At 52.3% G+C, this 24,535-nt stretch overlaps 2 protein-coding genes across 25 annotated transcripts in view; both read right to left on the bottom strand.

Moving 5' to 3' along the window:
* The window catches only part of LOC105463942 (GTPase activating Rap/RanGAP domain like 3), a 172,125-nt gene extending 171,862 nt beyond the window's left edge, over window positions 1-263 (bottom strand). Inside the window, exon 1 of one of the 2 annotated variants that reach the window (XM_011711410.2) lies at window positions 113-263. In XM_011711410.2, the coding sequence (XP_011709712.1) occupies window positions 113-162 (50 nt within the window). In that variant the 5' untranslated portion in view covers window positions 163-263. The remainder of the gene's footprint in view (window positions 1-112) is intronic. The other variant, XM_011711413.3, reaches the window with a different exon arrangement.
* Window positions 264-1,617: 1,354 nt separating this feature from the next.
* LOC105463938 (Ral GEF with PH domain and SH3 binding motif 1) overlaps window positions 1,618-24,535 on the bottom strand; it is a 309,104-nt gene continuing 286,186 nt past the window's right edge. For 8 of the 23 annotated variants that reach the window (XM_011711384.2, XM_011711385.3, XM_071078830.1 and 5 more), the window contains 6 exons: window positions 14,340-14,423; window positions 12,874-12,979; window positions 12,389-12,481; window positions 12,059-12,164; window positions 10,268-10,359; window positions 1,618-3,972 (listed from right to left, as the gene is read on the bottom strand). In XM_011711384.2, coding sequence (XP_011709686.1) covers window positions 3,829-3,972; window positions 10,268-10,359; window positions 12,059-12,164; window positions 12,389-12,481; window positions 12,874-12,979; window positions 14,340-14,423 — 625 coding nt within the window. In that variant the 3' untranslated portion in view covers window positions 1,618-3,828. The other 15 variants (XM_071078825.1, XM_071078837.1, XM_071078824.1 and 12 more) reach the window with 11 other exon arrangements.

Here is a 24,535-nt window from a genome sequence, read left to right as displayed (position 1 = left end):
CGACTGTCCCGTCCACGACCCCAACCCTCCTGCTGCTTGCCCCTCAGCACAGACCCTGGCCCCGCCCACCTACCCCTGCACTACTGAGCTCGCGCAAGGCCCTCGCCCTTACCCCAAACCTCTGCTTTGTCGAGCGTCGTCCCTTGGAGTTCGGCTCCTCATCGCCTCAGCACCTCCTGGCCCTTTCTATTGTAGCTCCGCCCCTAGGGCCCTCCTTTCCCATGTCCCGCCCACAGGTATGGCTCCGCCCCCAGGAGCCCCGCCTTTTCCCTTCGAAGCTCCCACTGACTCGGTTCCCAGACCAGCTCCATCGCCTCCTCAGTTCTGCTCTGACAGGGCCTGCCACAGCCCCGCCCGGCCGCGAGGCCCCGCCCACACTCGGTGGCCCCGCCCAGCCATCCCTCTCCTTCTGCGCCCTTGTCCAGCCTGCCCGCAGGCTCCGCGCGGGGTAGATGCCCGCACCCGTGGCTAAAGCGGCGTTTCGCCGTCTGGTCTGCGTTGACTCCGGGATCCTGCCATCCATCCCCCTTGATGGATCGCAGGATCTGGTGGCCGTTTGTGGCGCCTGACGGCCGTGAGGCTAAGGGGCTGGAGCTTTGCAGGATACCAGTTGTGGGTTCGAGTCTTGACTGTTAGTTTCTAACTGTGACGACCCCCAACCCCATCCTCACTTCCCTAAGTCAAATGCATTCTTCTCAGGGCCCTTGAACACTGCACTGTGACTGAGGGCAGCGACCCCATCTGGGTAAAGCTGGGGCCACCGTGCCGTCTAAATCAGGAGGAGGAGGTAAACTAGGGCTACCTCGGCAAGCGGGGCCTTGTCGTAGCTAGGGAGGTGTGGCTATGCTGGCCTGGAACTGGGATGGTGGAGCAGAGCCCGAGGACTGTGCTGGTGTGGGGGAACCTGTGCTTGGGGGACTGGCCACTGCAGCTTTGGAAGGCACTGGCTGGGAAACTGAGGCAGTCCGGGTCAGGGGATCACATCACCCCCTGGTGCACACTTCCTCAATGACTTCCAGGTTCTTTCTTGGTAAGGCCTGAACTTTGTGAGAGAATGAAGCGGCTGCCCAGATAGCACTGAGAGAAAGATGTAGAGGAGGCCTTTTTATTTCTCCTTCCAGCCCCTCTAGACATGCCCCTGGTCCTCCCCTCAGGTTTCCACGAGATAACCCTTTTAAGACAGCCCTCTTTTTTCTCCAAGCGAGGTATAGTGGAGTTCTGGGCTTTTGCCTAACATCATGAAGTCCTCCCAACATACCTTTTCAGACTTAAAATCCCATTACTCCCGCAAAACCTGTACTCAGTGAGATCGGGTTGCCTTTTTCTCAGCCTCACTCTGCTCCTTCTCATTTCTGTCTCCCTATTGCCCCCACCCTTCATGTGTTCTGCAACCTCTGAACTGAATCTCCAAATACCCACTGCCCTCTAAAGCATCCTACGTCTCCTGCCTCTCTCCCTGGAGTGCCTGTCCCTTCCTGAGGATGCTGCTCCTGCATGGTTTTGATGCTCTGGTTACGTCCTAGCTGAGTTTTGGGCTCCCCATGCCTCCTTTGTGTCTATCTGAAACAGCAACTGTTTGCTAAGTGAATGTGTGTGACTTTAATAAACTGAGCAGTATTCATTGGAAAACACATTTAATTTCAAAGTAAACAAAGATGTTGTACATTAAAGTATTTAATTAGTGAAATAATTATTATCAATGTAACAAGCTGAAAAATACAGCAACTTGATACAAGACTGAGGTAACAAAATACTTCACCAAAAATCTAAAGAACCCCATGGAGGGCTGGTTGATGTTCAGTGGTTACTGCGGGTGAGACAATTCACAAGAATTAGAGAAAGTCCTTACACAACTGCATGCAGGGGTCTGCTGGAAAAAAAGACAGCCCAGGAGAGTGCAACAGATTTAACAGGAAACGAATTAAAATGTAGAAACTGATTTTCAACTTACTTCGAAGAGTACATAAGAAATTGAAAACTACTCTCGATGCAACATTTCGAATGCTAAGTGGAAAACCATGCATTTTGGCACGAAATTTATTAAAGATTATACCATACTAATTAATTACTATTATTTCATTAGTGAATAGTCACAGTCGTTCAGAAATGGATAAAGAGATTAATGGTTATAAAATGGACAGATGATCTCCTGTGTTGCTGCTGTAAGCGGGGTTTTGAGGCTGCCCAGGGGGTGTACACGCTTGTGCAGCATAGGGCTGCAAGGCGGTCTCAAGTCCATGGTACAAGTTCTCAACACCCAAGAAAATGCAGTTCTCGCTCACATTGTAGTTATATTTAACATTGAAATTAAAAACAGAAACCTATGGAGCAAATACTGTGACATTTCAACCCTACTCTCTCATTCCACCTTTGGAATCCTCGGCATGGCCAACTGCAGCTCTGTGCCTGGCTCTTCTGGGCCAACCAGCCTCTAGGATAGTGACTTCATCCTCACTGCAACTGAACTCGCAGATCAAGAGGCTATTCAGTCTGTTGAGCCTTTTGATGCCTTTCTGGAGCAATCTATGCACAGGATTTATACTCAGGGCTAGGAGAGAGGCAAAGTCTTGCCTAAGGAGATATGTGTGGTGGGGACTACTTGTTTGTTGAGTGGTCAGGTCCATGAGGGCAGGGATCAGATCTGACTTGTTCTTAGCACAGGCAGCACTTGCTAGTGATGCGAATGAATAAATGAATGAATGGGTGGTTTTGTGCAGAGAATCTGTTATTTCTAAAGGACTAGGAGTTTGTTTTTTTAACATGAAACCACTTGATATGTAAAAATGATGTAAAGCTGATTTAAGTCATTTACGGGCTCACAAACCAGAAAGCTGTGTTTTTGGCAATGCTCCCCAGTGGTTACGGACATCAGCAGCGTCGGGGAAGGGCTCTGGGCCCCACCTGAGGAACAGAGCAGATGTTGCCTGCAAGTGGTTTCCTGTTTCATGGAGCATTTCCGCCTGTAAAATGGCATCCGAAAAGGTACACCTCTTGGGGCTTGGGAGGTGGGGGTAAGATGATACTGGCCATCTTGGTAAGAAAAAAAATGCACTATAAATTCAATTGGCAAAAGAGAGTGAGTTTCTTCCTAAACAGAATCTCTTCAAGTATCTACTTCCTCGGGTTCCACAGCCTTATAGGGAGGGAGGGGGCCAAAGTCTCTCACTGGGCACCGTTAGAACAAGATTTCTACTGCTCTCTACCAAATCAATCCTCCATCAATATGTCAGTTGCCAGAATGCACTTGACTGATCTTGAATGACAAAACATGTTCAACTGTCCTGGGGAGAGAAGTGAGTTGTTCTTGGGACCACAATGTTACCAGCTACCAACTCCACAGTTGTAGACAACTTCCTGTAACTTTCATTTTGGGATGCCATGATCCATTTGCTTAAAAAAATACAGCATATGCATGCAAGAAATAATCCCTTCAATGGCTTTATAAACATTTGTGCACTCTGGACAGTACAGGAGCAAAAACTAGAAATGCTTCCCTCCAGGGGGAGGGTCCACCCATGGACTTTCCCACCTTGTGATTGGTGCCTGGCCCTCTCTGTCTCAGGCTCACAGGGTTCAAACCAGCACTGGGAAGACAAGCAGCATTCAATGCCTATGTTTGGCCGAGCCCCTGCTTAGAGAGCTGAGTGTCTTCCAGCCTTATCTCCAGGACTCTTCCGGTGTGGTCAAGGCTCTTACTGCTTCTATAAGGCTTTTGCCAACAAAGTCTAAGGAGATTCTTCAAGATTCCGAGCTAAGAATGTTCTTGGGAGAGGACGTGGAAACAGACTAAATTAGTGAGAAGACTAAACATTTTGAATTGTGATTGTGCTATTTCAAATTAGGCTGAGACATTTGTGAAAGAAAAGACAAACTTATAAGGGATATAAAATTACCTGTTTTTGTGGTGCCTGAAATTCTGAGGTTTTTGGATTGGCATCTATAATACTTCCATGTGTGAAAAACCCGGACAGTCTGCAGAATGGAAAAATCCAAGGAAAATAGGTAGTTGATGTTCCACATCTTGCACTTTCATCCAAACTTACGACTTTTTAGAAGGTAACAGGTAGAATCAGATTGAACGTAAGTTAAAGTGTTAACACTGCATGGTTCTGGTCAGAGGTGTCTGGAGTGTTTGGCATTGTCATTCAGCCTCTAGATGCTGATTCGAATAGTCATCGGGAGAATGAGGGGCAACATCCGCGTGGGTGTGCAAAGCACCCAGTGTCAAGGTTTGATGGCATCAACTTTATTACCTGGAGTTTCTCTTAGCAGGAAAGTATTCTAGTCTTTGCTCAAAAGAAGATGAATTACTAAGCACAGTAAGGCTCAACTACAAAATGAGGCCCTGGTGACAATTACTTTCCTCACCAAGTCATTCAGATTTCTAGAGAAGTTGTCATTATTTGGTCAAAATACAGTGGTGGGTCTTTTGGTCGTTTTGAAACTGACCTATTACAGTTTATTGGTGTCGATGTTGTTCTGAAGCACCCAGCCCAGAAACTCTTGAGGGTAGCTTGATGCCCGATCAGTGTGAGCTCTGAAACCATGACAGCTGCAAGGACCCAGAAATTCAGTCTCTTCCGGAAAACTGTTTAACGGTTAACTTCTCAGAGTTAGGATATCCAAATTAAAGGGGAAGCGGGAAGAGAAGATATTGTGATAAAGAGTAATTTATTATTTTGAATAAAAATGTATTTGTGCAAAATAAGTCACTTTAAAATGTGACAAAAGGTGACAGATAAGGACGTGGTTCATGTGAGGAGCTCCTAACTGAATGCAGAGGTTGGACTGTTCACTCCCCAGGGCTTTGCTCTCTTGTCACACGGTCATCAACAATTGTGCCCTTGGACTTGGAAAATGGAAAACTTGCTGGTGACTGCGTTTGGGGCCAAGACTGGGGAAGCTTAAGGTCTCAGGGTCACTCAGCTTCCCTTCATGATCAGGAATCTTGGTGGGCCCCGCCCTGGCAGTGGAGGCAAAGGGGTGAGATGATGGGGGCACAGGCTTCACCCTGCGGGGAGGGAGAGGTTGGTGCCTCCTGGCTCCTGCACAGCTGATCACTATGAGCACGTCGGTTGGAGCTGCAACGTCACAACTTCCCATTCTGGCATGGTGGGAGGGGTGAGAAGAGGAGGGCCTCAGGCCCTGTTAGAAATGGGGAAGGGAGGAAGCAAGCAGGCCAGCAGCCCAGTCCACAGTCCTGAAGCCAGGTCCTGTCTCAGAACGGCTGACAGCAAAGAGGCCTGGAAGGGACCCGGGGCCCCAGGAAGCAGGCCTTCCAGATGAATAGCACCCATAGGAACAGAAAACAAGACACAATTTAAGGCATTGTTTGTTTACAGTAAAAGAATGCAAGGGACCCTTAACACAGGAGGAATCTAGGCTCTCACTCTGACCTTCCTCGGTGGACAGGGCTATAACTTAAGGTTAAAGCAGGGCCTCAAAGCCAATGAAGTGTGTGATGTCACAAGTCTTGTGCCAAAATGCATGTTTCTTGAAGAGTTCACACTCGCTCACACACACACGTACAGCACGCACACGCAGAGGACGCTTCGGGGTTGTACAAAATCTGAGGCAGCCCTGTGGGCGAGCAACCCCACGCACTTGGGGTGTAAAAAGCCTGTTCCACAGCTGTTCCTCCTCTCGGGCCCCTCTCGCAGGTTAGTTAGCGCTGTCCACTCTGTGCAGTAGAAAGCACAGAGAACCCAACGTGGGCCGGGTGCTCTCTATTCGCAGATGCAGGTGGTGGGCCCAGAGAGGGGGAGCGGGGTGTCCAGTCTGGGGTCTGACCACTGCCCCGAGAGGCAGTGCTGCAGAATGAGTGTCATGAGAGTCGCTGGGGACTGACAGGTGGATCCCGCACTGGTGGAGCCCTCTGGGATGGTGAGGCCACAGGCCGTGTCCCCTGAGTCTGGCTGTGAGTTTCCCAGCACCCTGGCTCACAGCCTGTGCCCAGGACTGCTCTTCACCACCAGGCCCAGCCTGGGTTCCCAGAAGCCTCTGAAGTCACGCCACGTCCTGCAGAGACTTACTCAAATGACATAAGGTTTGCAGGTACCTGGAAGAGAAAGCTCGGTCTCTTGTCAAAGTTTCGACCTCAGAGGACAAGGGGTGGTCCCTAGAGGAAGGGACAGGCCTTTCCCCGTGAGTCTGGGAATGAGCAGGTTGGGTAGGGAGAGGGCATGGCAATAACAATAGCCACCCCATGTGAAGTGGCAGCCGCGCACCAGGCACTGCTCGGAATCCACCGCATGCACTGCGTCCTCGAGTCCTCACTTCAACCCCACGGGGCAGGCACTGGCATCGTCCTCATTACAAAGACGAGGAAACTGAGGCTTAGAGAGGTTCAGTACACAGCAAGTAAGCAGCAGGGCTAAGAACCCAGAGCCCACGCTCTCAACCTGTCTCCTTCAGTGGAAATCAAACTGCGCTTGGGGCAGAGAGACAAATCCTGAAGGCCTGAGGTGTGTGCAGAGGATGGGTGGCGGGAGTTGGCAAAGGGAAGCACGGGAGAAAGAGTCAGTTCAGGGATATCAGAAACCCCAAGACCTTCCCATAGCTCTGTGCCCAGGACAAGATCCTAGCCCCCTTTACTGGCGGGACTACTAGCCCCAAGGTCAGAGTGTTTCTGCCAACCCCAAAAGCTGCCAACAGGCCCTCAGCCCCAGCCCTCCTCCATCGGCACTGCTGGGGGAGGATTTGATTAGAAATAATTTCATTTAAAAAAATCCATTTTGGTGTCAGTTTGGTCAAATGATGAATTAGGAAAAAAATGCCTCTCCATGTACCAGGTGACAGTTCTAAGAATGGTCATTAGCAGCACTGTTCACTACAGCAAAAAAGTAGAAAATCAGTCCTGGGATGCCCAACAGAAGAACTAATAACAATGAAATCAGTAAAAATAAATGAATGACTGCTACATGTGGTAACACAGATGAATCCTAGGAACATGTTATAGGAGAAAAGCAAGACACAAGAAAATGCATCGTTATGGTTCTATTTATAAGAAAGGTTTTTGTTTTGTTTTGTTTTGTTTTGTTTTGAGACGGAGTCTCGCTCTGTCGCCCAGGCTGGACTGCAGTGGCCAGATCTCAGCTCACTGCAAGCTCCGCTTCCCTGGTTCATGCCATTCTCCTGCCTCAGCCTCCCGAGTAGCTGGGACGACAGGCGCCCGCCACCTCGCCCAGCTAGTTTTTTGTATTTTTTAGTAGAGACAGGGTTTCACCGTGTTAGCCAGGATGGTCTCGATCTCCTGACCTTGTGATCCGCCTGTCTCGGCCTCCCAAAGTGCTGGGATTACAGGCTTGAGCCACCGCGCCCAGCCTATAAGAAAGTTTTAAAATGCACCCCAGACGATACATGAAGGAATCAAGTACGTGACCGGTAATTCTAAAGGAATAATCAGCAGACAAATCAGGAGAGCGGTTCTGGGGCACAGGTGGGAGGGCAACAAGCCAAAGTAGGAAGAGGCCATGGCGAGGGACAGCATTCCAAGGCCCTGGTGGCTCTGCTGTTAGGCACATGGTGGCAATAGGGTGTTTTATTGCTGTTGTTTATAGCTACACATATGTTATAGATAAGGTTTAAGTGTATTCAATGTTAACAAAAACAAGTTGAGGACACGCAGTTCCACAGAATAGAAAATCAATCTAGTCACTGTGATTGTTCCACGTGAATAGATGCATTTCTGTCACACCCTTTCTTACACCCTCCTGGCATTCCATCACACGGATATACTGTGATTCACTTAAATCATCCTCGGCTGTTGAATATTTCAGTTGTTGTCAACTTTTTATTATTACATGTAGCATAGAGTGGGAATATTTGGTTGAAAGTAAATTAGAAATAAAAAGGGGGAAAAGGAGGAAGAAAAATCCCCTCCTCCAGGTCTGAAAATCAGACAAAAATCCTTAAAAATTGTAGCCTTGCCATGCTACACCACATTTGCCAATACATGAAACTGACCCATTAGTGCTCTGCGGGATCAGCCTGCGCTGCCTGCTGGGGCTGCTGTCATCCTCTGGCCGCTTCTCCAAAGAGGGACAATGGGTTTTGCTCAGGGTTACCACTGTGGCTCCTGGCTGGGGCCACCATGCTGCCCAGGCTTCAGGCACAGGGCCCTGCCTCCTTCCCCACACTGCCCTCCATGTGGTCCACCTTGGGACTGTCAGTTCCTGTTGGACCTGGAGCTGCTCTGGCTTCCTGTGTGTGGTAGGTGAGCTTCAGTGTGCTGTGCTCTTAGAGAGGGGTCCTCAGAGCTACTGAGGGACCCCAGACACACACGGTGTGACCAGCGTGGAAGAGGCCAGGATGCTCTTCCTCTCTTAATGCAATCTGAGGCGGCAGCAGCCTCGTTCAGGTCTTGGCACCTTGTCTCAAGGGATCACCTTGACATGGCTGCCGACCAAAACCCTTGTCTTCTCGTCATACGGATGGCCAATTACATTTATTCAATGTACAAACTATATATAAAGCTCTCTAGAAACGATAGAATTACCATTTCATGTGTATCATCTTAGAACTTTTACACAGACGAGATCATCCTTTCCAAATGTTTTTACCCTGATCTGCCTCTTTCTAAAAACTATCAAGTGTTGCACAACAGGGACCCCCTGAGGGTCACAGAGGCTTCCAGGGTTTTGGTCCTATCAAGAACAATGCTGCAGTGAACATTCTTAAACACGCCTTTGAGCACATGTGTGAGCACATCCCGAGGACAAATCCCCCAAAGTCAGACGGGTGAGTCAAGGGAATCAACTGCAATTTATTTGGAACCTGTGGCACCTGTTTATTCTTATATTGGTCTTGTCCTGTTTTAGTTGGTCAAGGACTAATTCTGAGAACTTGCTAATTCTGCTTTCTAGCTTCTCATCATCTATAATTTCAATCAGCTGCTCGTGTTTGTCCTCATCTGTGTTACAGATCCTGAATAGGACCGAGCTGAGCACAGAGCCCTAGGACCTGTCGCTGTCACTAGAGACCTCCCTCCAGCTTCCAGAACCACTTGGAGGGACCAAGAAGTCTGTGACTGTGCCTTGTGGCACCATGAAGTCCCCATCCTCCTGGACCCAAATGCCTGGTATGCACTTGCCTTTGCTGAGGTCCCCCAGACTTCAGAGCTGCTACCTGCAAGGAGGCTTGCTGAGTCTACTTGCCGGCACTACCCCCAACTGTCCTCCTTGAAGCGCCACCCTCTATGCCATGCGCCTAGCCCTCCCAAGATGGGCTAGGAGAGGACTCCTGCTTCCCCCACTCCTCCTCTGGCTGATCCCTGGGGAACACACACATGGACACTTAGGGACAGGAGCATCAGTGCTGCCCACCTGACCCCCAGGGAGCAGGAGGCTGCAGCCCGCTCCCATTTGCTGCTGAGGGCAAAGGCAGCCATTTCTCTCACAAGCCTGGACAGCGGGGGATGTGCTTCCGGTCTTTTGCTCAGCTGCAGGGGTTACCAGGGAAGTGGAGGCAGGACAGTCAGGAGGGCTCAGGGGCAACGAGTAGCGAATCAGGGGAGTCAGGCAGACTTGGGTTCAATCCCAGCTCCGCTGCTCACTCATGTGGGACCTTAAGCGTGTGTCTGCCCCTTTCTGAGCCTCAGGATCCTCAGCATAAAATGGAGACAGTAAGAGAATCCACCTCACAGGGATGTTGGGAGAATTCAGCCAATTCCTGCACGTGAAGCATTTCATGTAACACCCTTGGTGGGATGGCTGGGGGCGACCAGGGGAGGGGGCCATACCACGAGCCAGGCTCAGTAGGCCAGAGGGGGCCTATGTCAATACAGAATCTACTGGTTCAAACACACTGAGAAGCTAGGGACCCCTTTCACCAGCAGCCTTGCCTGGCCCATGGCTGGCTGTCAGTAAGTTAGCTGCATTATTCCCAAGGGTTGTGGGGCAGGGAGGAGTGAGTGTGCAGTATTCCCATGAAGTCAGCTCTTGGCAGGGATGACCTAAATAGATGCTAGAACCTGATCCTGGGGTGATATCGCAGCTGCTCATAACTATCCCCCAGTGGGTGTTTCTGTGGCATTTCCTATTGTGGGAAAGACACAGGAACCAGATTCAAAGTTCTGGTCTGGAGCTGGGCTTAGTTCTAAGCTGAGCAAGGGGGTGCCTTGTCTCAAGGGAAGATGCTGATCAGAAGAGGGTATCTGAGTGTGTGGCTAATGGGCTCTGAAAGAAGAGAACCCTGTTTTCTAAGGACCCTTAGTTCCAAGGGTGGGAGAGGATATTTCAGGTGACAAGCAGGATTTTGGTGACTTTACCTGAGGCCTGTTGCTTTTACATGCATCATCCAAATGCTTGTGCCACAGTATTGCATGAAATCGGGAACCAGTCTGAAACTTGTAAACATTGCCTGATGGATAGAGAAACCATGAGTTAAGAAGAGGGCCACGTAGGAGGGTCAGCTGGTGACTGTGGCATAAAGATAAATGTAAACACGGGTAACTAAACTAGGAAGGTCGGCCCAGGTGAGCTGGAACATGCAGAGAAAGCAGCCTCCAGGGCTCCCTCCAGTGGTCTCTTTGGACCATGGCTTTTAACCATTTTGGGGCCATGGTGCCTTTGGCTGTCTGGTTAAGCCTGCGGACCATCCTCAGAATAATGTTTCCAAATGTATAAAATACAAAGGAAATCGATAATACTCAAATATAGTTACTAAACTACTAAAAAACAAGCCAGTGGTATAATTCTACAGGTGCTTCTATATTAAAGCACTAAGAACAAGATCTAGTACAAGTCTGATACTGTACTGTAATTTCAAAGAGATAAGCGTAAGTGATATTTTGAAATGTCTGTAACAATATGTGATTTCTCTTGGAGATAAAATCACAGGTATTGCTAACATTTTTATTGTTGGATGCTTATACTCATAACTGAAGGAGTCAGAAGTCACTGAAAACAAAGATGCATTTTTTTCCACACCCAAGTTCACAGACCTCTTGAATTCTATCCATGGACCCTGGCCACCCCTTGTGTCACATTTCCTTAAGAAACCACTGCTAATGCGGTCCAGACTGTTGAGGGAGGAACAATGGTAACCAAACTCAGGACACACTGCCACATGTGTGCAACAAATGTGGCTTCAGTCACTTAGACACTGAGCAGAGAACTTGGCAATTTATCTCTTCCCCATTCCAGGATCCTGGAGGCTCCCTTTGTTTCTCTGCTTCTCAGCTAAGAACATTAGAGCCTGACACTCAAGGCATGGTCTCCCCACCAGCACCGCCATCTGCATCGCCCGGGAGCTTGCTGGAAATGCAGAATCTTGGTCTCTACCCCAGATCTGTTGAATCCAAATCTGAATTTTAACCAGATTCCCAGGTGATTTGTGTGCTCATGAACCCTACAGTAGAACATTCCTGTTAAGGTGTGAAAATGCGTGGGGATTTTCCAGCCCCAATCAGTTTGCCTGGTTGGAATCCAATTGACCCAGGCAATTTTGGAGTTTTGTCATGAGACATGGGTTACTGAGGAGACCCGCCATAGTCTGTTCCGAATGTCAATGAAGACAGGGCTACTCGACAGGATGGCATCCAGAATCTCTCCTTCTTCACAGCATGATCGTGAAGTGGGAACCAGGAGGAACTGGGAGACAGCTAGAGAAGGTTGGAGCTTTGGGAAGTTAAAAGGGTTCTTCTCTGAGTTGGCCTTGGATCTGGACACTGCCAGAGTCTCATGGCACAGGCATGTCAGGGATCCCTGAAATCTCCCCAGAGCCAAGACCCTTCCAGCCTCATGGCCCTGCTTCATCCAGCCTTACTATTTATTCCAAGACCGTGAGGCTACAGCTCCTGGAGTGATGGGCCCCAGCAGCCACAGGTAAGGCCGCAAAAAGGATTCCAGCACCCTGTGCCTCATACCCTGCTCAAAGGACATGCCAACCATGATCTATGCAGCTTTTGTGGACTAGCATGGACCCCACAAACATCAGAATCTAAAGCAAAGGGAAGGCAGCAGCCTCAAAAGCTCCTAATAACTTCAAAATGCACACTGAGCAGGAGAGAAAATGGGCAGAGAGCAGCTGCAGGCACCAGCTCTGGCCTGCTGCCTACCTTTGTCAGGGTTGTTCAGCTGGAAGATATCTGGGTGCTCGGGGTCATCAGGCAGCTGCACCATCCAGCCCACGATGGAAACCTTTTTGCCAGGTGTGGATTTATACTGGAGGAGAGCAACAACACAGCCGGAGACCCGGGCCCAGCCCTCCACTCCGCAAGGGAGGCCGACCTGGGTCAGGCAAGGCTCCCTCCCTCCCCTGCCACCTTCCCGCCTGCATCCTCCACAGTTCACATAGATCCCTTTCCCACCACCATCCTCCACAGTTCACAGAGCTCCCTTCCCTACTAGAGGAAGTCCCAGTACTAGAGTCCTTTCAAGGGACTTACGTGTTTTCTGTCTGTGCCCCGCAAGGACTTGGCTCCGTAGTACAGGAGGGTGGATCCTGAGAGTATGACCCAGTACCTTGTCCACGAGGACAGCTACAGAGGAAGGAGAGGCTGAGTGATGCCACCAGGGGTCATGGGGGTAGAGGACCCCTGGCTGATTCCAGACCCAGCCATCCCATCAATGCTACTGCAGGCCCCATCTCTTCCCTGGCCCTCCACCACCCCCTGGCAATGCTAACTTCCACCTAGGACCAAGAGAGGAGGCATCTTCCCTCCCCTCTCTTGCTCCTTTACTCAGGGAGCCCTTCCTTTGTTCATTTTAAGGCAGTGTCGGGCATAATTCCTGGGAATTCAGCTCACTGCACGCCCACTGCAAGCCGGGCCTCTGCCACGCATGTGACTTTCTTGCTGAGACCTCTAGGAGTGAGCACTATTTACAGACGCGGAAGCCCCTGCTGCCCGGGTGGATGCGGCTCTGTACTTACCGCAGGCTTCCGCCCCTCCTTGAGCAGGGTTTTTCTTCTCAGAGGCCCCTCCATGGTGGGCACGGCTGTCGAATTCCCCAGAGAACAGATGCAAGGGCCGGTGGGGCTGAGGAGAGACCACCGGTCAGACATCGCCCTGGAGGAGCTGAGGTCAAGCCCCCTCTCTCTCACTGGGGACCACAGGTGCCCCACTACCAAGTCCGAGATGTCCCAGCAGTCCAGACTCAACAGCACAGGGCAAGGCCCGGAGGGGAGGGCCAGGTGGTGACGCACATGAAGGGCCCACCGCCAAGGACTCCCACACCCGTCTCTCTGGGGCGGCAAAGCTCCAGGCTTGGTGACCAAGTTCCTCATAACCCAGGCCCCGATCAGCACCCCCAACCTATCCTGAGGGCTGCTTTTGTTGTGGCTGCAGCCTGGCCGCTCCCTGGGGCTGGTGTGGGCTCCTCCACACCTGAGGAGCTGGTGCCTATGAAGCCCCAGCTCCAGCAGCCCTTCATTCTGGTGTTGGCAGGAGCCTCAGAGGAGCAGCGAGGAAGGGAAGAGGGTGTGGAGTGACAAGAGGGACACGAGCCCACACGCACCATTCCCCACACCTTTCCCAGGCTCTTCACTCATCCTCTCTCTTGGGGACTCAAGCATCACCTACAGATGAAGGTGTCCAAGGGCATGGCAGCCTACACCTCCCTCCTGAGCTCCAGATCTGCCCACGCCCCAGGAACGGCACCACCCTCTACTGGCTGCTTCAGCCAGAAAGCTGGGGTTTTCTTCTGTTTCGGATGCCCCTGTAACCTAATCGATCCCAAGGATGCACTGGGGATCAGGTACTAAACATGTCTGACCATCATCTTAGCCATCCCACTACACCGTAGGCCACCAGACCGTCCTTTGAGCCACTGCCCAGTGCGCTCCACTGGCCTTCCTGGGTCCACACTGGCCAGTGCCTCCACCCTCCCCGTCTCCTCTCCTCTCCTCCACCCACCCACAGCAAGCCCCTTTTATGGTTCCCTGTCATTTTTAAGGTCTGAGCCACCATCCTCACCCCTGCTGGATGCTGGATGCGGCTCTGGCTCATCTCATGTCCCTGCCCTCTCTCATTCCTTCCAACATTCCCTCCCTTCCCTTCACTCGAATCATCCAGCCCTTCCTGCTTCACAGCCCACGCTGTCCCTTTGCTGGCAGCACTCTCATTGCCCCTCCACTTCCAATTATTTGGCGAATTCCTATCATTCTTCCAGTCTCTTTTTCAGGGAGGCCCTCCCTGAGCTCCCGAACCAAGTAAGCTCCCCCTCCTCTTCCTGAGTGCCCCTCACCTCCTCTGGGACAGCCAGTGCACCTGGCAGTAGCCTCACGGGGGCAAAGGCTGTGTCTGTTTCTTTCGGCAGCCTCTAGCACAGTGCTTGGCATCCAACACGCCATATAACAAGCTATGTGTCAAACAAATGAACACATGAACACATGGATACCTGTAGACACAGCTCCGGGTTCTGGGAGAGTTCCGAACTGGAACCCGCCAGTTGGGCCCCAGGGTGGCATAGAGACGTCCCCTGCTTCAGAGGAAAAGGGTTAAATTTTAGCAACAGCTTTGAAAGACCAGATGCTCCTGAAGGAGGCAAGAGCACCCCGGACTACATAATCAGTTAGCTCAGGAAGCCCCGCAGAGCAACCTCCCTCCCTCCCCAACTTCTCCCCAGCCTCCTCGGCCACACTGCAAGCACACCTGGAGCTGCCCGGCCAGTAAACACAGCAACCCTCAGAGTCTCCAAGTCTCCAGGTAATTCTTTCAACTTTTTATTGAGTGTTCACCCTTTTTCCAGTGTCAAGAGCATGACTAAATCCAGGCACGCCCACTTGCCTCAGTTTGGGGCTGAGATGTTTCATAGCAAACACTGTACAGCCCCGACAATCCACGGCAAGTCCACATGAGAAGCGCACACAGAATTGTGGGCAGCCTTGCATGTCAGGCCTGGGGGCCATTCACCAGGACATAACTGGAGCCTTCTGTTTGCAACATCCTCTCCACTGGACAGTCTCCTCTGCGGCTCCAGCCAGGCCCCTGCAAACTTGCTCTGTGACCTGCTGCAGCATCCGGGAGTCCATGCTCCAAGCTTGCTCCGTGGGCGGCCCTCTGGCTTTCCTCTCACCTGCACTCCTGGCAGTGAGCCTTTCCAGGGCAACGTGCAGCTGCCTGCTCTGCCTCTTTGCAGGGAGGCACCCTCTTTCTCCTTTAGCCTCTCCTGTCTTAGAAGACTCACGTCCCGTATCCACTTGATGTTCCAACCTTCTCCCCACCCTTGAGGCATGGCCTATTCTCTGATCACAGCTCTTCTTGCCCATTGGTCAGACAACAATGTAATCAACTTAATAAAGTCAGATGAGGCCCAGAGTTCCTTTGTAAGATCCCCTCAGTCCTCCATGGTCAGCCGTAGGTTGCTGCATGTTGCTCTGTGACACCAGCGCCTGTGGGTGGTGTGGGGCCGCCCTCACGCATTGCAGCAGGTACATCGGACCTGCCCAGGAGCCTTTGTCCTCTTCCCAGGAAGGAGCTCTTCTTGATGACCATCTCGGGTCCACTGTCCAGGGCCCAGGGCTGGTGGGAGTCTGATGGCTAGCTGGGATGGCTGCTCCAGGCCCCTGAGCCTCCTGCCCATCGGCTCCTCCTCTCTGGGTGGTGTACCATAGCATGTGCTTGGCCCCCCAGTTCTCTAACATAACAGGTGTCAGGGTGGTCATAGACTGACCCCACCACCACCCATACTGAGCTGTAGCACAGACAAGAGAGGCCCTGGTGTGCTAAACTACCAGGCCACTGGCCCGACGGCCACCTCCCTCTCAGAAAGAGGGGTGGAGTGCAGCGAGTGAATGTGACCCATGCAGATAACCATGAGTCTCTCATTCTGGACAAGTCAAACAGTCACCAACTTCACTGTTACCGACACCACATGCTGGGTACCTCGCAAGTGAGTGCACTAGCACGGCAGGTCACTGCACAAGCCCGTGCAGAAGCAGCACTGCTCAGGGGAACTGGCCACGGCTGCCTCTCGGGCTGCTCTTCTTCCAGCTGTACCCAGGGATTTCTTCTGAGCAGGGTCTGACAATGGACTTTCCTGCAGTGAGATCCTGTGTGGCTTTGTCTGCTACCCAGGGACGTGTCCTCCTCACCTGAGCTGAATTCCAGCTCTGAGCTGCCACCTGTTGGGAGCTGAGGATGGAGTCCACCTTCCCAGGGCCGGGCCCTCTGGCCCCTTGGCCACTTTTCTTCTCATGAGTCTTTTTCCTTGTTACCTGAGGAGAATGCAATGGCAGTGGACCATCCGCAGTTCCCACAGCACCTGAGACAGGGCACAGTGGCCAGCGCGGCTACTTTCTTCCCGTCATTCTCTCCCTTTGCGTGAGACAGTGCATGGCTTCGTATTTCACAGATGTTTGAAGGAACTGACATCTGTTGATGCAGAGCTTGAAACAAGCATCTTCCAAGCAGGCCAGCGTCATAAGCAGCCTTTCCTCATGTCCTCCCTAAAGGAGTGAGAAGTGGACTGGCGGGGAGCACGAGGATACCAGGGGTCGCTGGGGGGCTCTCGACAGACCAAGCAGTCACTAGGTAGCGAGCGCTCACGTGCTCACACGCTCTGATGCCCCTGCAACTTCATCGAGTGCACTCACACTGTCGCCAAAACTTTGTGTAAAGTACCCTTACCCTCCCCACAATGAGGAAACTGAGGCTCAGTGATGTGAACCTACTTGACCAAGGCATGAGTCTTGTAAGCTAGGACTTGAACCCAGGACTGTCTGACTCTGCAGCCCAAGTTCCTCACCACACTGTGAGATGCGGCCTTTTAGGATAGAGGGAGCGGCATCAGCGTCAGCACAGTGGGGGTCTGTCACAGGGGCTGGGCCCACTGTGGCCTTTCAGGATAGAGGGAGAGGTGGCAGCGGCAGCACGGTGGGGTCTGTCACAGGGACAGACCACCGCGGCTCTTGCTGGCATTCTCTTCTCAGGATAGAGGGAGAAGTGGCAGCGGCAGCACGGTGGGGTCTGTCGCAGGGACTGGCCCACTATGGCCTTTCAGGATAGAGGGAGAAGTGGCAGCGGCAGCACGGTGGGGTCTGTCACAGGGACTGGCCCACTATGGCCTTTCAGGATAGAGGGAGAAGTGGCAGCGGCAGCACGGTGGGATCTGTCACAGGGACTGGCCCACTGTGGCCTTTCAGGATAGAGGGAGAGGTGGCAGCGGCAGCACGGTGGGGTCTGTCGCAGGGACTGGCCCACTGTGGCCTTTCAGGATAGAGGGAGAAGTGGCAGCGGCAGCACGGTGGGGTCTGTCGCAGGGACTGGGCCACTGTGGGCTCTTGCTGGCATTCTCCTCTCAGAGGCTCCTCTACTTGTGGGTCCCCACCTGCACTCACGCTGCCTGGGATTTGTCAGTGTCTGAGACTGAATGACCACAAGATTTTTAGGCTTGGGGACCTCCCAGGATGGGGCCACCTCCCAGGTCTCCTGGTCCCTTGGTGGCCCCAGTGGAGCGGTCTCCTGGCAGTTGCTGCCTGGCACTGAAGAGCAGCTGCCTCTTCTCAACGGCATGCTCAACTACATGCTTTCACACAAGAGCATGCCCAGCTCTGTGAGAGGGGTCCTGTTCTCAGTTTAAGATGAGGAAACCGAGGCTCAAGGAGGCATCACCTTGCTGGCCAGTCATTAGAGACAGAGACTCAAGTGTTCACAAAGGAAGGCTCATTTTCTGGTGCGAGCGGAGGGCCTGTGCCAGGGTGGCTGCTCCAGGCTGTGGAAGTCAGAGCCTGCTCTCTCTGGAGCCAGGGGGAGCGACCCCAGGCCTTGAAGAGCAGCATCAGTGTGACCTTTCTCCAGGCCAACCTTTAGGAACACAGAGTCGGGGTGGAAGTGGCCAGCCTTCCCTCTAGGTGAGCCCTCCAGAGTTGGAGGAGGACCTTGCTGGGCAGGGCAACTCTGGCTGCCTGGCAGGCCAGCATCAGCATAGAGCAGCTAGGATCTTCAGCCACCGGAACCAGACAATCTGAAAGTGTCTGGAAATGTCCCTGCTTTGAGAAAATGTGTTATTTGAATGTTCAGGGCCAGAAAATGCAAAATGATTGGCTGGTGGTATCAGAGGAACCACAGAAATCATAGATTCTTCTTCTTTTCTTTTTTTTTTTGGTAACTGACGTAAGGGCTCATAGCCCAGAACCACAGACACCTTTCCCAATGTCATTCTGAGAACCTGTGGCTGAACACGGTGTCCTAGGAAGGCCATTTGACTGTCCCCTCTCAGGGATCTTAGGTGGAGTCAGAAGGAGGGCTGAAACAGGCAATTGAGGCTTGCCCAGACCAGGAGCCTGTGGGAACCTGGGTCTGGGGAAGACATCGACTGGCAACAATATAGAACACTTCAGTCCCAAGGGGTGTGCAAGGTGATGATGAGGAGGAGGATGGGGTCATGGGATGATGATAATGACAGGACAATGAGATGACGGGATGATGGTGATGGTGGTGGTGGTGACAGTGAAAGTGGGAGGATGGAATGAGGATGGTGATGGTGGTAACGGTGGTGGTGGTGGTGATGAGACAATGGGTGCCAGGCAATGTGCTAAGCAGGATTCGCTCAGCATCTCATTTACTCATATAACACTGTGAGGCAGGCACTATTATTATCTCCACCTTATAGATAAAGAACCTGATGCTTGGAGAGGTGGAGTCACTTGCCCAAGATCATGACACTGGGAAGAGGCAGAGTGGGTGGTGCTATTGAGGTGGAAGCGGCCAGGGCACTTCCTGGGCCAACAGCATCATGAGCATTCAGACTAGTCAAGCAGGTCTGAAAGGCCATCTTCACTCCATCATTTTCTAGGTACACGTTAGGTTGTAGGTATCCTGGGGATTTCTTTTTTTTTTTTTTTTTTTTTTGAGACGGAGTCTTGCTCTGTCGCCCAGGCTGGAGTGCAGTGGCACGATCTCAGCTCACTGCAAGCTCCGCCTCCTGGGTTTACGCCATTCTCCTGCCTCAGCCTCCCGAGTAGCTGGGACTACAGGCGCCCGCCACCTCGCCCGGCTAGTTTTTTGTATTTTTTAGTAGAGATGGGGTTTCACCATGTCAGCCAGGATGGTCTCGATCTCCTGACCTCGTGATCCGCCCATCTGGGCCTCCCAAAGTGCTGGGATTACAGGCTTGAGCCACCGCACCCAGCCAGGGAATTTCATTTCAGAAAGCCCTAAGTCCCTGTTTCTGGGCTAGGAGGTTGGAGAGCAGAAAATAATTATGTTGAGCCCTTGGTAATCTTGGTCTTAGTAGAAGTAGGGTCCTCCCCTGATATGGTTTGGCTGTGTCCTCACCCAAATCTCATCTTGAATTGTAGTCCCCATAATCTCCACGTGTCATGGGAGGGACCCAGTGGGAGGTAATTGAATCATGGGGGTGGTTACCCCCATGCTACTGTTCTCATGATAGTGAGTTCTCACGAGATCTGATGGTTTTCTAAAGGGCTTTTCCCCCTTTTGCTTGGCACTTCTCCTTGCTGCCACCACGTGAAGGAGGTGTTTGCTTCCCCTTCCATCATGATTGTAAGTTTCCTGAGGCCTCTCCAGCCATGCTGAACTGAGTCAGTTAAATCTCTTTCCTTTATAAATTACCTAGTCTTGGGTATGACTTTATTAGCAGCCTGAGAACAGACTAATATACTTCCCCTAATCTTCTGTACACAGAGCCCTAGCCTCAAGTCCACAGAGCCTGGGTAGGAGTGCACATGTGGAAGGGCCCAGGCGATGCTATTGATCAGCAGTGTCCACCTGTGCCTGCAGGCCCTGGATGGGAAGCCATCCAATTAGGTCATGGCCTATCCTGGCCACTTTATGATGTTTCACCCTCATCTTCAGGCAGGAAGCTACTACCCTGAATTCTGCTGGGCCCTGGGATGTCCCTTCTAGCAGCACTTTTTGAAGGACATTTGCTCTCTACGGGCCACCCACTCTTCTCTGGGCAATGTCCCTGATTCACTAAGTGGATCCCTAGGAACCACGTTTGTATTGTATGTCCCCATCCTTCTCACAGCTGAGTGGACAGGGCAACACCAGTGATCCAAGCCAGGTAAGCCAGATCTTCTCTCTTGGTGATTAGGAACCAGATCTGAGAGGCTGAAAGTGAGGCTCAGTGGCTGGGTGAAACTATCACATGTAAACTTGGGAGCTCTGAGGTATCATCCATCTTCCCCTCTGTGCACTGAGAAGTCCAGAAATCTTGTCTGAGAGAGAGTGGGGAGGGGTAAAGCAGATATGCACAGAGAAGAATGGACACAAGATGGAAGGAGCATCCTGCCCGCTTTCTAGGTGCTGACTCTGGAGGAATTGTAGTTATTGGACAGAGAAGCTGTGGGCAGAGATTTCTCAGCTACCCATGAAGCAGCAGCAGCTGCCTGGCAGGGCTTGAAAACAGAGTCAAGCAAAAGGCCCTGGAACCTCGAGGCCAGGGGTTCTCTGTGCACTATTCTTTCTACAGACTTCTCTCAGTCCGCTGGCTGGAGCCTCAACTGCCAGACTCTAGTGTTTGGAGCTAAGGGAGTGAGGCAAGAGATCACATATTGGAGAGAAACCCAAATCAGAAGCTGGCAAATTGTCTAACTGGGCTGCCACCCAGAGGATATTTGGTGAAGAGAACCCTAGTGATCCCTTGAGGGGGGTCCTGGGACCTGAAGAGGCCGCAGGCTCTGAGTCATGCACCAAGCTGGGACAGGTGGCCCAGGACTCAGTGTCTCTGAGTCTCATGCAGGAGAGATAGGCCAAGCATATAGAGCACTGAAGCCAGGCACCAGGCAGCAGAATGAACCCGAGGAAACCAGACTCAGGGGAGGAATGAGAGCCTGGGATCCTGGCCTCAGCCCCAGGTGTAGGGGACAGTGAGGTCCTCTGCGGCAGCCACCCTGAGAATGGCCACTGGCATGTCTGCTGCAGCCAAGGGGACCCACCACCTGCAGGATTGCCTCCAGAGCCTGGCCTGCCTCTCCCAAAATACTGCAGAGTCTGGGGCTTGAGGGGCATCCTTGTGACCTGGCAAACCTGGGCATCTACCAGGGTCCTCTGATCTTCTCAAGGAAGGAAACAAGTGTCTTTTAAAACTCAGTTTTTGGGGCAGGAGGCTTGGTGCTCTGTCACCATGACTGCATTTCGCCGGTGCCTCCTTAAGGATGTCAGATGATCCCACCAGCTAAAATGAGCAGGTAAACCTCACATGGGCAGAAGCTGCATCACCCAACTCCCTGAACACCCTACAGCACCACCCCATAGCACTCTGGGGGGCAACTGTCTGCAGTGACCTCTTAGAGGGGCCCCCCTACAGTCTAGTGTCATCCTGGAGGCCAGCAGGTGCTGGCAGAAATTTGCCATCATTCCGGTCCATCCCTCCCATGATCACTGAACTGCATTTGAGGACATTTTTCTTCCCCCTACCCAGCCCTAGACCCCCGGGTTGCTTTCTTGGTGGGAAGTAGTACCTATCGAGGGAAATTCATAAAAGTCCCCAACTCAGGCTGGGCACAGTGGCTCCTGCCTGTCATCCCATCACTTTGGAAGTGGGGATGGGAGGATCACTTGAGACCAGCTAGGAAATACAGTGAGACCCCATCTCTACTGAAAATTAAAATAAAAAAATTAGCCAGGCATGGTGGCGTGCACCTGTACCCAGCTACTTGGGAGGCAGAGACAGCAGGATCGCTTGAGCCTGGGAGATCAAGGCTGCAGTGAGCTATGGCAGTGCCACTGCACTCCAGCCTGGAAAACAGAAAGAGACCCTGTCTGAAAAAAAAAAAGTCCCTAAATCCGTTCCTCAGATGTGGCAGCTCCACCTATACGCTAGATCTTTACTGCGCCTAGCCTCATCACAGGGCTGAGGAATGGAGGCTCAGAGATACTGAGAGCTACCCAAGGGCCTGGGAGGATCAGTGGTCCTAACTTCAGGTCCCCCTGCAAGGCTGGCTGTGCCTTTCACTGTGGAGGTCCACTGAGAACTCCAGAGAACAGGACCTGCCATGGGGCCCAGCTCTCCTGTACGAGACTCTTACAGACACCAAGCCCGGGGCCATCTGTCCCAGCCTGGTGCATGATTCACAGCCCACAGCCTCTTCAGGTCCCAGGTCCCGCCTTGAGGGCACTCTAGGGTCCTCTTCACTAAATGTCCTGGACTGCTGCTTAACCATCCCCTCCTCCAGAAGCCACCTCTGAGCCCGGTGCCTGATGCAGGTCACCCTGTTGGATCCTGCACAACTGCTTCCCTAACAGGACTTATTTAAGACTCTGAGCTCTGACCCGTTCCCTCACCTCCTCCAGAGCAGGAAGAGGAGCAGGCTTTGTTCAGAGGGTTTTGCACTGTGCCCCCCAACCCTGCCCTAGCCTCACTTCCCTCTCACTACAGGGGCCTCCTCTCACCCTGGGCCTTCCGAGGACCCCCCATCCTCTACTCTTCCTACTACCTGTATTACAGCCTGTGCCTCACACGAGAAGGCCCTTCTACAGAGACGGGCGAGTCCGACCAGGGGAAATGGTGGCCAAGGTTTCATCATCAACTTTGTGGCACTTTCATATTTCAATTGTTAAAAACTGATCAGTAATCATTTCTGATTATGTCTTCTTTTGTACAGTTATATGTTAATTGTTTTTCTGGGTAGAAAAGAAACATTTACCCATCGTGGAAAATCTGAAGAATACAGGGAAAATAAACTCACTTAATAAATGTACAGCCCAGACATACTCAGGATGAGTGAGACTCTATTTTCATATATACATACATGACCGCCACTACAATTTTGTTCGACTTTTTTAAAACACCTCATTTAAAATCCTTTAACTCGTAGGCTGATATTCTTGTTTTCATCTTAGTGCCAACACTTGCTTTCCCAACCAGGCAGAAAAAGGCATCTGTTCTCCGTTACTTCTGCTCCTGACTAAACGCTCCCTTCCGTGCTGGTTTCCGAGGGGCCTGAGGTTGGCTGGAGATTGTCCTGACAAGCCCACAACCCTCCGCTCCAGGTAACTGAATGTCCTGCGGCCACCTCCCTGCCTCCCTGGGAAAGCGCAGTGTGCTGGGAGCCCCCCTTCTCTCCTTGCCCCTACTCTCCCCAGCATGAGGTGAGGAAGACTGCTGACCAGGGACACTAGGTGGAGTCACAGAGAAGAGCAGGCCCACCCCTGCCCATAGCTCTCTGGTTCCTGAGGGCCCTGGCACAGGACCACCCTCCTGTCCTCATGCTGGGCCCCGAGGGCAGGGGAGGGTCTTTAAGGCAGCCTGGGGGCTCAGAAGTGACTAACGAACACCTCCCTGCATCTCACTGCCCCTCCCCGGCCCCACAGGCCCTGTGACCTTGCCAAGGCTGACATGGGTGAGGAGACAGGAGGATGAAGAGTAGAAGAGGGTCCCTTTGCTCTTGCACCCTCGTTCTACAGTCCAGTAGGAAGAGGCCCATGTCCACCGAGGGCAGTACAGCAGCTCCACAGGCCTCAGTGGGCTCCAGCTCCTGTGTGGAAGCTCTTTTTGGCCGAACACTCTGGGGACCCACTGGGCATCTGCAGCCTGAACTCTGGCTACTACCCAAAAAGGAGACATCTATGCGTGTAAACTCAGAGAAGGCAAATTCACCAGACGGGCATGCAGGATCCCACCCTCCCACCCCTGGCCAGACAACAGAAACTCCTGCCTGCCTGCTGACAGCAGCATTCCTGGTGATGAAGCTGTGCCCTCAACCCACCGGAGGTGTGTGTGATGTGGAGAAACTGACCTGGGGTCTCCCTGCCTTTCATCTTGGTATCTGGCTCTATTTCTCTTCCTAGCTTGGGCAGGCTTATTACCAGGGCTGAGGGGCAGGGCACTGGTGGCAATCTTCAACAGAGCTGTTGAAGCTTCAGAGCTGTGGGGCGAAATGCTGTCTCCCCCACCATGGCCAAGCCTCTTCCTCTCCTCTCTCACGCCCTCATTTCTCTGAGTGGGGCCCAGGCCTCCCCTGCACCCTTGGCTCTGGCTCCACAGCCTCTGTCTGCTCGAGCAGTATGACCTGCAGAGAAAGCTGTGTTCTTACAGCATCTGCAGGGAACAGCTGGTGGGGTCTCCAAGGAGGGGAGGCTCTTTCAGGGCAGGGGCTGGCCTCTGCGCCCAGGCAGGCTGATACTCAGTCTTCTGAGGAAGAGGGAGTCTGCTCCCCATTAGAGTAGGAAGATTTGGCCTAGGGGAGAGCTGGGAGTGCAGGGAGGACCTGGAGGAGCTAAGCATGGGGCCCATGAAGGTCAGGAAGAGAGAAGACCCAGGAAAGAGCATGAAGGTGAGTAACTGAAAGAAAAGAGCCACAGGCAATGAAGATTTTCAAGCTACAAGAGGTAAATCTTCCGGCTGGGCGCGGTGGCTCAAGCCTGTAATCCCAGCACTTTGGGAGGCCGAGACGGGCGGATCACGAGGTCAGGAGATCGAGACCATCCTGGCTAACACGGTGAAACCCCGTCTCTACTAAAAAATACAAAAAAACTAGCTGGGCGAGGTGGCGGGCGGCTGTAGTCCCAGCTACTCGGGAGGCTGAGGCAGGAGAATGGCGTGAACCCGGGAGGCGGAGCTTGCAGTGAGCTGAGATCCGGCCACTGCACTCCAGCCTGAGCAACAGAGGGAGACTCCGTCTCAAA

Source organism: Macaca nemestrina, chromosome 14, assembly GCF_043159975.1.
Source record: "Macaca nemestrina isolate mMacNem1 chromosome 14, mMacNem.hap1, whole genome shotgun sequence".
NCBI lineage: Eukaryota > Metazoa > Chordata > Mammalia > Primates > Cercopithecidae > Macaca > Macaca nemestrina.
The sequence above is the reverse complement of the archived record's forward strand: the minus strand, read 5'-3'. Positions and strand labels throughout refer to the sequence as shown.